This window comes from Canis lupus, chromosome 10, assembly GCF_003254725.2.
Source record: "Canis lupus dingo isolate Sandy chromosome 10, ASM325472v2, whole genome shotgun sequence".
Classification (NCBI taxonomy): Eukaryota; Metazoa; Chordata; class Mammalia; order Carnivora; family Canidae; genus Canis; species Canis lupus.
Window position 1 is genome coordinate 24,131,762 of NC_064252.1, and position 14,243 is coordinate 24,146,004.

The 14,243-nt window shown below is 51.6% G+C and overlaps 1 protein-coding gene across 7 annotated transcripts; it reads left to right on the forward strand.

The window, feature by feature from the left end:
• The first annotated feature begins 1,889 nt into the window (after window positions 1–1,889).
• On the forward strand, window positions 1,890–14,243 carry CENPM (centromere protein M). Of its 7 annotated transcripts, none has more exons than XM_049115787.1 (6): window positions 1,893–2,049; window positions 2,555–2,634; window positions 4,326–4,433; window positions 7,727–7,806; window positions 9,163–9,254; window positions 13,542–14,243. In XM_049115787.1, the coding sequence occupies exons 1-6, from the start codon at window positions 1,993–1,995 to the stop codon at window positions 13,680–13,682; spliced, it is 558 nt and encodes a 185-aa protein (XP_048971744.1). In that variant the 5' UTR covers window positions 1,893–1,992; the 3' UTR covers window positions 13,683–14,243. The 7 variants fall into 7 exon arrangements, with proteins under 7 accessions (XP_048971746.1, XP_048971744.1, XP_025314027.1 ...); XM_025458242.3 differs by having other exon boundaries at window positions 4,341–4,433; XM_025458265.2 differs by lacking the exon at window positions 1,893–2,049 and adding an exon at window positions 2,327–2,397 and having other exon boundaries at window positions 4,341–4,433.

The following is a 14,243-nucleotide window of genomic DNA, read 5'->3' on the forward strand; positions in this document are numbered from 1 at the left end:
CATTGATGCAGACAGACATGGAGCCTCTGCTACTGTTTTTACCATGAGTAACAGGAAACAAATTAGACAAAATCTTTTGTCTCTTACCCAGGAGTTTCATCCATGAAACAGCAACACACTATTACTAAATAATAATAAACAGTTTATTAGTTTGTAAATATGGTACAATCTCAGACTCTGTACAGTTCTTGACTATATGTGAAGTGGAGATTAGTGCCATTGAGAAAATAGAGCAGAAAAAGAAAAACAAGGAGTATGGACAACTTGCTATTTTTTAAAAGATAATTTTTTTTAAGATTTTATGTATTCATGAGAGACGCACAGAGAGAGGCACAGACACAGGCAGAGGGAGCAGATGCTCAACCACTGATTCACCCAGGTGCCCCAAGATAATGGGTTTTTTTTTTTTTTTGATAATGGGGTTTTTAAAAATAACTTTTTATTAGGGCACCTGGGTGGCTCAGTCAGATAAGCATCAGCTTTCTGCTCAGGTCCTGATCTTGGGGTCTTGGGATCGAGCCCAGGATGGGGCTCCACCCTGTTCAGCAGGGAGCCGGCTTCTCCCTTTCCCTTTGCCTGCTGCTCCCCCTGTTGTGCTCTCTCTCTCTGTCAAAAGGATAAATAAAATCTTTAAAAATTTGTAAATATTTTTTTATTATTTTTAAATACACTCTACCCCCAGGATGCGGCTTGAACTCACAACCCCAAGATCAAGAGTGGCACACTTTTTTTTTCTCTTTTTAAAGATTTTATTTATTTATTCATGAGAGACACAGAGAGAGAGAGAAAGAGAGAGAGTCAGAGACACAGGCAGAGGGAGAAGCAGGCTCCATGCAAGGAGCCCGACACAGGACTCTATTCCGGGTCTCCAGGATCAGGCCCTAGGCCAAAGGCATCCCAAGAGTGGCACACTTTACCAACTGAGCCAACCAGGCTCCCCAAGACTTGCTATTTTAAGTAGGGTTGTTTAGGTAGGTTGTTAAAGGCCTCTCCAAATTTTTTAATTAAAAAAATAGAAATTAATAAAAAATTTAAAAATTTTAAATAAATAAATAAATACATAAATAAAATATTTAAACTTTAAGAAAACATTTTAATGAAAAAGAAAGGCTCCTCTGATAAAGTGGCACTGGAGCAGAAACATGGACAAAATGAGAAAACAAGCCAAGTGAGTATTTGGGAGAAGAGCTTTCTTTTCAGCCACAGGGTACCAACAAGGACAAGGCAGGAGGTAGAAGGATACTTGGAATATTTGAAGAACACCCTAGTGGCCCTTGTGACAAGGAGAGTGTAAGAGAGAGAAGAGCAGATGAGGTCAGGGAGACTGTCAGGGATCACAACACACGGAGCCTCAAAGTCCACGGAAGGCATTTGCAATGTACTCTGAATGAAATGGGAACTTTGGGTGGATTTTGATCAGATTCTGTTTTAAAAAAGGATAACTCTGATTGCTGAGTGGGGAACAGCCACCCTGGGGACCACGCTGGAAGCAGGGAGCCAGTGACAAGATGACAGTGGCTTGTCCTGGTGGTGGTAGCGGACGCGGCAAGAAGTAGTCAGCTTCTGGATGCATTTTAACACTAGAACCCACAGGCTTGCTTATGGATTGGATGAGGGTGTGAAGAAGAGGGGCCAAGAATGACCTCAATGTTTTGTTCTGAGCAGTTGCAAGGGTGGAGTCGACTGAGCTGGGGATGACAAGGGAGGGGCGAGTTTGGAAGGAATCAAGAGTATGATGAATATGCATGAATGAACGAAAGTGAACGACTGAATCACTGAATTACCTTCTTTCTCTGAGGCGTGAAATAAAGGGCCTGTCCCACAGGCTTAAAAAGGGAGGTCAGGGTTCCTTTAAGAGGACCCCGCCCCGTTCCCCAAAGCCCCGCCCAAGCGGGAGTCACGTGCCTATCGGCCGCACACTTCTGGGCGTGCCGCCGAGTGGTTTGAAGTATCTGCGCGCGCCCCACAGCCGCGCTTCTTCCCGGGCCTGGGATGTCGGTGTTGCGGCCGCTGGACAAGCAGCCTGGCCTGAACACGGCCACCATCCTGGTAGGCGTCAGCCGTTCCGCTTCCCCCGCCTGCCTTTCCCTGTCGGCGGCGCCTCCGCTGCTCGCTCCTCTGGGCTCTCTGAGGGTCTGGCGCGCGCTTTTCGGCCTGGGGCGTGGTGGGCGGGAGAGCCACACTCTGAACCAATCGGAACAGCCGCCTTCTGAGGCTGGAGGACGTATCCACCAATAGGCGCGCGGCGGGCTCTTTCCCGGTTTCTGATTGGTGGAGTGGCCGGGCGCGGAGCCTGGCCGAGTCCGGGAGCCTGCGTTGCAGGCTGGGCGGCTGCGGGGGGCGGCTGCGGGGGCGGCAGTCGGAGGCGGTGGTCTGGCCGCCGGAGGGAGGGCCCAGGTGAGAAGTGCTGTGCGGACACGACCCGAGCGCCTGGCGGGGCCCTGGCTGGGTAAACCGCGCTGTGCGCGCGGGAGCGGGAACCCGGGAGTCGCGCGGTGCCGGGTCGGTGGCCCGAGCTCCAGGCGTCAGTAGGCCGCCTTCTCTCCCTGGGCAGCTGGTGGGCACGGAAGATGCACTTCTGCAGCAGCTAGCCGACGCGATGCTCAAGGAGGACTGCGCCTCGGAGCTGAAGATGTACGTAGCTGAGGGCGGGGGCGTCCGATGGCTCCGCCACGGCCTGACTGTGCCCCGCTGCCAGGAAGGCGGGGGCAGGTGGGGCCGGCACCCCCCCCCACCCCCCAGCCCGGGCGTGAACTGACCCCAGCTGACGGATCCTCCCTCGCTCGGTCACATACTTCAGTTTTCCTCCAGCGCTTGTTACCGCAGGAAATGCCCTTGTTCACGTGTTAGTTTGCTTGTTTTCAGTCGGCCACCTCCATGAACCCTGAGGTCAGCCCCCCACCCCCAGGTCAGGGACTTTGACTTTTGTTCACTACTGAATGCCCAGTGCTTTGAACAGTACTTGGCACAGAGTAGTGTTCAGATCCTGCCCCCCCGCCCCGCGCTGCCCCCAGATTTGGAGAAAAGTTGACTAAAGTAGTAATTTTGTTTTTCTTTTTCTAACTGATGGAGAGAAGAAACAGCTGCTGGTGGGAATCAAGTGACTGGATATATGTGGGTGTCATTCTCCCTGATAGATAAGCTCCAGGGGCTCGTGTTGAAGGGGAAGGATCCCAATCTAGAGGGTGTACCTTCATGGGAATCAGAAACACCCATTACTAGGAGAATAAACCCCATTATAGCATTTAAAGAATCCTACGAGGGGACAAGTTTAGACCACAGTGATGATGAGGGTGACATACCTGAGGTCACATAGCTCATAATTGGCATACCCGAGATTTGAGCCCACTTCCATCACCCTCCAAAGGGGTTCAGGCTTTTTTTTTTTTTTAAGATTTTATTTATTTGGGGACACCTGGGTGGCTCAGCGGTTGAGCCCGTCTGCTTGGGCTCGGGGTGTGATCCTGGGGTCCTGGAATCGAGTCCCACATTGGGCAGGCTCCCTGCATGGAGCCTGCTTCTCCCTCTGCCTGTGTCTCTGCCTCTCTCTCTCTCTCTCGTCTCTCATGAATAAATAAATAAAATCTTTAAAAAATAATAAACTTTAAAAAATCTTTTTTGGGGGATCCCTGGGTGGCTCAGCAGTTTAGCGCCTGCCTTTGGCCCAGGGCACGATCCTGGAGTCCCGGGATCAAGTCCCACATCAGGCTCCCTGCATGGAATCTGCTTCTCCCTCTACCTGTGTCTCTGCCTCTCTCTCTCTCTCTCTCTCTCTCTTTCTCTCTCTCTCATCATGAACAAATAAATAAATATTACAAAAAAAAGATTTTATTTATTTATTTGATAGAGAGCACAAGCAGAGGGAAGAGGGAGAGGGAGAAGCAGGCTCCCCACTGAGCAGGGAACCCCATGCAGAGCTCTGTCCCAGGACCCTGAGATCATGACCTGAGCTGAAGGGAGATGCTTACTGACTGAGCCACCCAGGTGCTCCAGGGGTTCAGCCTTTAACCCCTAATCTTCATAGTCTAACACCCCACTTCTGAGTCTGATCTCCCTCCCAGCATGCAGTGTGACTGGCTAGCCCCATTGCCATCTTATATCCCAAACTCCCTCTTTCTGAGGTGGTTACCAAATGGAGCTCCTTTCTGGCAGAAGGATTAAGTCTAGATAGGACCAGCTCTACTCTGCCCCTGTGCTCACCTGAGGAGTCTAGCCCACAAGGGCATCTGGGGAATAGGTGAGGAGCCCTTGACAGCCTCTTACCCCATGGAGGGCAGCATGTGAATAGTCCCTGTGATGTGGGTATATATATCTTTATCCTGCAGTTTCTCATTTTTCAGCCACCTGGCCAGATCCCTCCCTCTGCCCTCCGATGTGAATCGGCCTCGAATTGACCTGATCATGTTTGTGGTCAACCTTCACAGCAAATACAGGTGAGAGCCAGAGAATAGGGGCTGACGGGGCTCAGGTAGACTTGGCATAGGGGTGTGCTGGGATGATGACCTCACTTGTGATGGGAAAGAGGGGACACAGGGAGAGGCTGCCTGGGGTTAGCCCAGAAGGTGAGGATGGGGAGCCAGTGGCAAGTGAATGATATTTTAAAGACACTGCTAAAGGGGCACCTGGATGGCTCAATCAGTTGAGCATCTGACTCTTGATTTTGGCTCAGATCATGATCTCAGGGTCCTGGAATTGAGCCCCATGTGCACTCCATATTCATCAGGGAGTCTGCTTGAGATTCTCTCTCTCTCCCTCTGCACCTCCCCTGCCCCGCCCCATGTACTTGGGCACATTCTCTCTCTCAAATGAATAAATAAATTTTAATTTTATTTTTTTTTAAATATTTTTTTATTTATTTATGATAGTCACACAGAGAGAGAGAGAGGCAGAGACACAGGCAGAGGGAGAAGCAGGCTCCATGCACCGGGAGCCCGACGTGGGATTCGATCCCGGGTCTCCAGGATCGCTCCCCCGGCCAAAGGCAGGCGCCAAACCACTGCGCCACCCAGGGATCCCCTAAATTTTAATTTTAAAGTAAAAAAGACACTGATAAACCCCAACAGTGTCATTGGCCATTTAGCTAATGCTTTCTGCAGCCTTCTCTGTATCCCTGAGGGCAGGCACAGACATGGATGAAGCAGACCCCTGTCCCCAAGGTGTTCCTAGCCCACTTGGGAGAGGAAGCTAGACTTCCGAAGAGGTGATTATAGTATCTGGCATAGGTTACCGTAAAAGAAGAATGCATTGGGGGAATGCCTGGGTGGCTCAGTGGTTGAGTGTCTGCCTTTTGCTCAGGGCATGATCCCAGGGTCCGGGATTGAGTCCCACATCGGGCTCCCCACAGGGCGCCTGCTTCTCCCTCTGCCTGTGTCTCTGCCTCTCTGTCTCTGTGTCTCTCATGAATAAATAAATAAATCTTAAAAAAAGAAGAAGAAGAAGAATGTATTGGGCTATGAGAGCCCCAGTAAGACCTCTGACTCTCAGGACTTAGGGCAGGGTAGGCTTTCTACTGGAGGTGAGGTAGCCAGGTAAAGATGGGAGTAAGCAGAAAGTTCCACGTGAAGAAAGGTTAATGTGAAGGGAAAGAAGAGCATAACGTGTGCAGGACTATTAAGGCCAGTCCAGGGTCAGGAGCCCAGAGTGGTGTGGGGCCATAGCTAGGGGAACATGATTGGTGATGATGCTTGGGGCCCAGCCTGGCTTCCCTTAGCACTGGCAACCCTGGAGACAGGACAGCAGCCACCCTGGGGAGTACAGAAAAAGATCTGTTCTCTCCCTGTTGGGGGATGGCTGACTGAGGGGTTTGGTGCAGCATCCAGCATAGAAACCAAGTCAAGTGGTGGGGGTTAAGGGAAGGCTGTGGTGGAAACACCTGGAACTAGGGACATAGAGTTACTAGACACACCCAGCAGCAGGATCAAGTCCAGACATACTGCCTGGCCAGCTGGAACAAGTGAGCAGTGACTTGAGCTTATGGTGGGACAGAGAAAGGGCTGAGATCTGCCATGATTGCCAGAGGTCCTAACTCAGCAGATCTGTTGTTCTTTGGGTATGACCACCCTGTTCACCAAAAGGGACACTTTGTGGAGATTCTGCTCTATAGTCACACTTAGGCGCAGAGAGCCATTCTTACTGTTTGCCTCAGACCTTGCTCATTCAGGCTGAAACCTTGGCTTGGTTCACCTGACCAAGATGGCTTTTTGGCCAGGACACAACATTTCTTCATCACTCCTTGGACACCAATGAATGAAACCCTTGGACCAGAAGGTCAAAGGCCCAAAGGTCCTAGAGGAAAAGAGTGTTTTCATACATGTGATATAACTATAAATATTGTCACCTTATTGGAAAGCAATTTGGCAATACCTAGGTTTTTTGTTTTTTTTTTTTAAAGAGAGAGCGTGGGTATATTTGCACAAGTGGGGTCAGCAAGCGGGGGGGGCAGGTTGGGCAGAGGGAGAAGGAGAGTGTAAATCTCAAGCAGGCTCCTAGCTCAATGCGGAACACAACATGGGGCTCTATCTCAGGACCCTGAGATCATGAGCTGAGCTGAGGTGGAGAGTCAGACACTTAACCGTCTGAGCCACCCAGGCATCCCTGTCTAGGTACATTTTAAAGACACATAATGTGGCCCAGCTCTGTTCTACATCTAGCATCGTTCCTACAAAAACATTTGTCTGCATGTGTGAGAATATGTGTAAAAGAATGCTCGTGTGGCATTCTTTTTTTTTTTTTTTTTAAAGATTTTATTTACTCATTCATGAGAGACACACAGAGAGAGGCAGAGACAGAGGCAGAGGGAGAAGCAGGCTCCAAGCAGGAAACCAGATGAGGGACTCGATTCCAGATCCCAGGATCACGCCCTGAGCCAAAGGCAGACACTCAACCACTGAGTCACCCAGGTGCCCCCATGCAGCATTTTTTGTAATGGTGAAAAATTGGAGACCACACAAGTGTCCATCACCTAGAAAATAGATTGTGATACTGGGTGGTGATTTCAAATAATTTTTCTTTTAAAGATTTTATTTATTTATTTATGAGAGACACAGAGGGAGAGGCAGAGGGAGAAGCAGGCTCCATGCCAGGAGCTTGATGTGGGACTTGATCCCAGGATTCCAGGATCACACCCTAAGCCGAAGGCAGACATTTAACAGCTGGGCGTCCCCATTCCAAAGAATGTAACAGGTTAAATCCAACTACGTGCTTATACATATCACTGCTTCTATTTACATATGAGAAATTCATATGCAAATGGAATTTTTAAAAAAATTTATTTATTCATGAGAGACACACAGAGAGGCAGAGACCTAGCCAGCGGGAGAAGCTGGGTCCCTGCAGGGAACCTGATGTGGGACTCGATCCCAGGACCCTGGGGTCACCACCTGAGCTGAAGGCAGACCCTCAGCCACTGAGCCACCCAGGCGTCCCTGCAAATGGAATTATATCCCAAACTGTGAGCAGCAGTAACCTCTGGGATGTTGAGACAGAAGGGTGGTGCTGGAGAGGGAGACTTACGCTGTTTACTGAATACATCCATATTGGATTGTTATACAGGCATGAGTCACTTTGTAATTTTAAAAGTACTTAAACAAAACAAAAGACAAAATATTACTCTAGGGGTGTTTTCTCTTACCCTCATGTACCTTCTCCGGTCTCTGAGGGATGAGGAGCACAGCCTTCTGCCTTCTCTGAGGTAAGGTCTGTCCTCTGATTTGTCTTCTCACGCCAGCCTCCAGAACGTGGAGGAGTCCCTGCGCCACGTGGACGCCACCTTCTTCCTGGGGAAGGTGGGCTTCCTTGCCATGGGTGGTAAGTGTGTCCTGCCCGTGCCCCCGCCGTGTGGCTAGCACCATGGTAGACTCCTCAACGAGGCCGCCCCGGAGGCCTAAAAGAACATGAGCTTCAGAAAATGACCTGTTGGTGGTCTCTCTGAAAGCAAATCTGAGCAGAGCATTCTGCTGAGATAATTGCTGAGAGTCACCTGGTGGCTCCCTGTGGCTTTCAGAGTAAAATCCCCATCTCCCATAAAGCCCCAGGTTTGGCCTTCCACTTTCCTGTCTGGTCTCGTCTCCTGTCACCCTCCTGTTCTTTGGTTCAGCTTATTGTTCTCTGAACAAGTCCTGCTGTTCCAGAGACTTTGTAATATTAACAGCAGAAATAGCAGCCGCTAACCTTTCCGGAGCACTCACTGTTACCAGATGTTGTTCTAAAAGTGCTTCGTTTCTGTATCACTTAATCTTTATTACACACAACCCTTTGAGGCACATATTGTTGTTCTATAGCTGAGGAAACTCTTCACCTGGTTAAGTAACCTTACAAGGCCCATTGCTAAAAAGTGGTAGAGCCAATGTTCGTACCTAGAGAGTCCTGTCCCGGAGCCCACACCCTTAATGATTATATATCACACAGCTTCTCTTGAATGCTCTTTTGCTATTTGTTTAGCTAACCCCTAAATCCCATCTCCTGGGGGACACCTCCCTAACTGGCCCTGCACTCTGGGCCCCGGGGTGTCCATCCCGTAGACCTGCCACTTTTCCTCCTATACCAGTGGGGTATCTGAGCTGTCCACTTCCACCCAGCTAAACTGACAAGGAGGGCCTGGCACAGATTCTTCTCAATAAGCATTGATAAGTGGGATTCCTGGGTGGCTCAGCAGTTTAGCGCCTGCCTTTGGCCCAGGGCATGATCCTGGAGACCTGGGATCGAGTCCCACTTCGGGCTCCCTGCATGGAGCCTGCTTCTCCTTCTGCCTGTGTCTCTGCCTCTCTCTCTCTCTCTCTCTGTTCCTGATGAATAAATAAATAAAATCTTTTAAAAAATAATAATAATAAATAAATAAATAAAAATAAACATTGATGAGTAAAGGAATGCCAGGGCATTCCTACATATTAATTCATTGAATCTCCATAGTACCTCAGTGGGTTGGGGGCTGTTCCCATCCTCATCTTATAGATGAGGAAACTCATGTGTTTACAGAGCACTCTCTCCAAGGCCTTCCAGCTTTATTTTCTAATTTGATGAAAAATTCAAACAGGATGGTCACCCCACTGACCAGTAAGCACCTGAGGCCCAAAGAAGGGTAGCGAGTGAGTTTGCCCAGTGCTTCCTGGCTCGCAGCCACGGGGGTAGACATTTCAGCCTGCAGCACTCACGGCTTCTTTGCAGCTGGGCAGGAGAGCCACTGTAGCATCCATCGGAACACTGTCACGAAGCTGGCCAACACCTACAGAAGCCCTCTGTTCTTCTGTGACCTGGAGGTGAGGACGCTGATCGCATGGGTGCAGGGAAAGGGTGGTCAGCACACGGTAGGGTGTGTCGAGAAGCGAGAAGCGGTAGGGTGTGCCCAAGCGAGGGGGTCCTGACGTGAAGACCACAAGATCCTGATTTGAATCCTGGCTTCTCTGCTCATTGGCTGTATCTTGGGTGGATCAGTCACCCAAAGAGTTGGGGTACACATAAGTAAAGTAGGGCGATGATATGCTTTCAGCCTGAGTGCCTCTCAGATGCCAGGTGCTATGGCTTGTTACCTTGCTTTTTCGTTTGCTTTGTTTTCGCTCATAACTCAGTCTTGTGTATATATATGTGGATCCTCATTAATCTCTCACTCTCCTGCTGGCTGTAAGTGCTGTGACGGCAGGCATCTTGTCTGTTATATTAACCAGTGCTGCCTCATGTCCTCCCACAGTCAGAGTGTCCACTGTCCCCCTTATGCCCGTGGACTGCAGAACTGGTCCAGTCCCAGCCTGGGGCAGGGCATCCAGCAGGCAGCCGGAATGGTGGGGGAGTGGGTGGGTGGGTAGAGGGTTGGAGGGATATCTATGGTGCCGGTTCTACCCCAACCCACTTTTTTTTTTTTTTTTTTTTTTAAGATTCTATGTATTTATTCATGGGAGACACAGGAAGAGGGAGAAGCAGGCTCCCTGAGGGACCCTGATGTAGGACTCAATCCCAGAACCCTGGGATCATGCCCTGAGCCAAGGGCAGATGCTCAACCACTGAGCCACCCAGAGGCCCCTACCCCAACTCACTTCCGTTGGTGTTTGTCATAGGTTTCTCATAGGTGATCCTAATTATGAGCATAGCAGAGCAGATTTCTATTTTGCTGATAAATTTTGCTCTTCAGCTTCTCTTTCTGCAGTATGAATCCAGACTTTTTGCTAAAAGTGCTCAGCAGCTGCTCTTTCTAGGAGGTCTACAGAGGGCTCCCGGGGCCTGGGCTGCTCCACCTGTGTACCCAACCTGCTTGGTTAATTTTGGGGTCTGTTTATTGATTTTGAGGTTCATTTCTGCTCTGTCCTGGGTCTTGCACCTGTTCCCAAGGCAAAGTGATGTAATGCAGAGAGAACTGAGTCAGCATCCTGTCCCTTACCACCACCCAGACCTGGGGTTCTTATTCACAGGTTTGTGGACCCCTCTGAGGGTAGAATTCAGGGAACCTGTGGGTAGAATTCAGGGGATCTGTGAACTTGTATGAGAAAAAAAATACTTCTTTCTCTCCCACTAAACTCTATGTGAAATTTAGCATTATGAATATAGGCAAGAGATGTCAGTAGTATAGCAGGGGCTGGGGCTGTCACCAACAGAAATGACAGATGTTTCCATCTCATATGCAGATGGACAGATCCCCTTATTCAGTGCATCGATAAAGATGCACGTACCACTCTGTCACCCTAATTCATTTTTCATATTTGAGGACTATTTTAGTCAGCACTCTGATGCCACGGATAGGACGCTGAGGCCTGGGATACACCCAAAGTGCCTGCCCTTCTAGGCTTTCCTCACAGCATAGCCCAGAAACCCAAGACCCAGAGAAGAGAGGCAACTTGCTCAGTCATCTAGTTTGTATGTTAGTGGTAGAGCCGGCGGGTTTGCAGGCTGCTGTCTCCTTCCCTTCTTAGCCTGCTCTCAGTGGCTTTGAACAAGTCACTTCACCCACATGCAGCCCTCATCTCCTTATGGCTAAAGGGGAATCTTAATCTTTGCTCCACAGCTCGGGAACCTTAGGCAGCCCCGGCTGTGGTGCCCCCTACCTGGCGCTTCTCCTTGTGCAGTAGGTGCAGTTCTCCTTGTGGCCAGGAGGTGGCAGGCCACACCAGCTCCTGGGGGCTCCGGGAGCCCGAGCCCTCCAGGAAAAGGCCCGCAGCTGCGATCGGTTTCCAACAGCAGCTGGCCTGCCCACAACCAAACCTGGCACTCACTCAGACCAAGCACTGCGTGTTTGGACAGTCGTCACTCCTCGTGTCTGTGCAGGCCTTTGCAGGGCACACTCTGCATATTTAAATTTGGGCCTCACCATATTTCAAGGCCTTGCCTGGTTTAACACATGAAGAAACACATTTGAGAAGTTGGGGGATTTGCCCAGTGAATGTATTTCCGAGCACCGCTGATGGGGCCTGTGCTGTTCCCTGATGCACACAGATGAGCCAGGCATCACGCCTGCCCCCGCAGAATCGGGTAAGCTAGACCGCCAGGCATGGTGTGCAGCAGCAGTCGGACGTGTACAGACCTGGGAGCCTAGCAGTAGGATGAGGTCCTTCCTGCAGGTGATGGGAGCAGTCTGATGTGGTCAGACTTGGGTTTGGGGGCCACATCTCTGGAGTGTGACATGTGGAGGAGGCCTGGCCGGAGACGAGGCTTGGGGTGGAGGCCGTAAAGTGTTAGAAAATGGGGATGTGGTGCATCAGGTGGTAAAAGCAGTCAGGTTTAGTGGGATTGACAGGAATGACTGTTAAAAAGGCCTTTATGGGCCTGAAGAAGGTAGGAAGATAGGCAGGCTGTGGAGACTCTTGGTGGAGGAGCACAGAGGGACAGCAAGTGCATAGGCCTAGAGTGTGGGACTTGCCTGGTGTGTCCAGGGTTCCCCCCACCCCCCAAGGAGGCTTAGGGCAGTAGCACAGCAAAGAGAGGGCACAGTAGTAGTTGGTGCATCAGAGTGACTTCGCCGAGCAGGAGGGCCTGGTTGGTCTTAGTAAGGGTGGTGGCTTTCACTGAGTAAACCTGGAGCTGCAGGGAGGGTGCGGGGGCAGGGAGGGATGTGGCCTGACATGGGCCTTATTTTTATTTTTCTGTTTATGTGATGCGGGTCTACGTGGATCCCTCCAGCTGTTGGGAGAAGAGTGTGTGGAAGAGAAGCAAGGGCAGAAATGAGGAAATGTCCCGGAGGCTGTTTCTGGAAGAGTTAGGAGTGGCCTGGGCTCAGTGGTGTCTGGGGAAGAGGAAGACAGGACAGTCTGCAATACTGGGTATTTCCAGGGTGGAACTAACAGATGTGCCCGTGACCTGGGGGTAAGACATGGGATAAAGGAGACTCAGGATGGCCCTGGAGTTTTCAGTTGAGCAACTGTTAGAATGTAGGATAGAGGTGCTTTTGGCTGAGATGGGGCGACTATGGCGGGGACAGGTTGGGAGAACCCTCAGGGACTTCCCTGGGGACATGCTAATAAGATCAGGGTGTCTGTCAGATGTCTACCCAGAAATCGAGTAGGCAACCACATATGTGTGTCTGATGTTCAGAGGAAGGGTCTGGAGATATAATTTGGGTATCGTGGGCAGTGAGATGGTTTTAGATCCCGGAACTGGATGAGGTCACCAGGGAGTGTGGTGGGGAGAAGCCTTGCACAGGCAAGGCCAAGGCCGGGGCAGCACTTAGATGTGTGACAGGAAGGAGCAGCCCATGAGGCAGGAGGAGGGACCAGGTGAGTGTGGCATCCTGGGGGCAGGTAGAAAGCATTCCAGGGAAAAGAGACTCAGTGGAAATGACAGCTGCCTCTGGATTTGGACCGAGAAGTCACAAGTGACCATGGCAGGGAGCAAGAGCCGGGGGACTGAGGGTGCCTGGTCTCTAGTTAGGGCGACTGGTCGGACGGTGATGCCCACTTCCCCAGGGAAAGGGGGCGCAGGGGGAGGACGAGATGCTCCCGCTGCGCCCGTTGACAAGGGAGGACGGCTGAGCATGGTTTGTCCTTCACCAGGCACTGACATGGCGCCTCCTTTGCTGCGCTTGCTGGCACCAGGCCCGGGGACAGAGTTGCTCACCCTACCTGACCTGACCCCACCGGTGCCTCTGGGCCCCTGCCTTCCAAAGCCCTGATGAGGGAACTCTATGTTGGCGCACCCCCCATCCCCATGAGGGCCTCTCTCTCCCCTCTTTTCCATGCCTGGGACTGTCTTTCTCAGCTCCCAGGTAAGGAGCCTTCGGGGCCTCTGCCTCCTGGGCGGTGGTTGGAACTAGCTCTGCTTCACATCCCAGCTCAGCGGCCACTAGACCCTCCTTCGCCAGCCCTGCTTGCTAAGCTTTGTTTCCTCTGGAGGAGGGGTCATCGTCTGAGGCATCCTGGAGGGTGTCTGGAGGGAGCAGTTGGAAGCTGCTTGGTGAGGCATGCTGTGGACAGGGGCATGGCCGTGACGGGCAGTGGTGCCCAAAGCTGGCCCCACAGCTCAGCTTCCGCTCACCTCTGGCAGCCTGTGCGGCTACTCTGAGTAAGGGGAGTGGGGCACGCTGCCCCGGATCAGCCTCACCACTGTCCTCTAATCTCCCCCTGCAGAGGGAAGGCTTTCGAGCCACCGTGGCGCAGCGCCTGGTACGCATGCTGCAGATCTGCGCTGGCCACGTGCCCGGCGTCTCAGCCCTGAACTTGCTGTCCCTGTTGAGGAGCTCTGAGAACCCCGCCCCGGAGGACCTGTGAGAGCCGCTGGCCCCCAAGCTGGCCCTCCCTGCGGCCTGGTGCCCTGTGCAGTCAACTTCCACTGTTGTCAAAGACCGGGTCAGGGCCTGACAGGCTCAGGGTCAGCAGTCGTTCTTGCACGGCCCGTTCCCTGCACGGCCCATTCCCTGCACGGCCCAGACTCCTCTGCGCTGCAGCAGGGAGCCCAGCGGGTGGGCTGCAGCCCCCTCCACCCCCCCATGCTCACCGCAGCAGAGCCCCGTGTCTTCATCCATCTGCCGGGCTGCATCTCCACTTCAGGCTTCATTTGAACAAAGTGTCCATGGCTCAAAAAAAGTTTGAAAACCCCTGGTCTCCACCACCTTGATTTTGCAGATGAGGACACCGACTCTGGACAGTTAGGAGGGTCGGGCAGCGGGAGCTTGGACTCTGTGACCCAATCTGACCCCACATCCTAGCCTTGCCATTCCTACAGAGCCTGCTGTGACCTCATAGAGCCTCGGTTTCCCCAGGCGTGTAATGGAGATCGTTCTGTTGACCTTGTTGCGGTGTGAGACCTGAATGAAATGACAGGTGACAAGC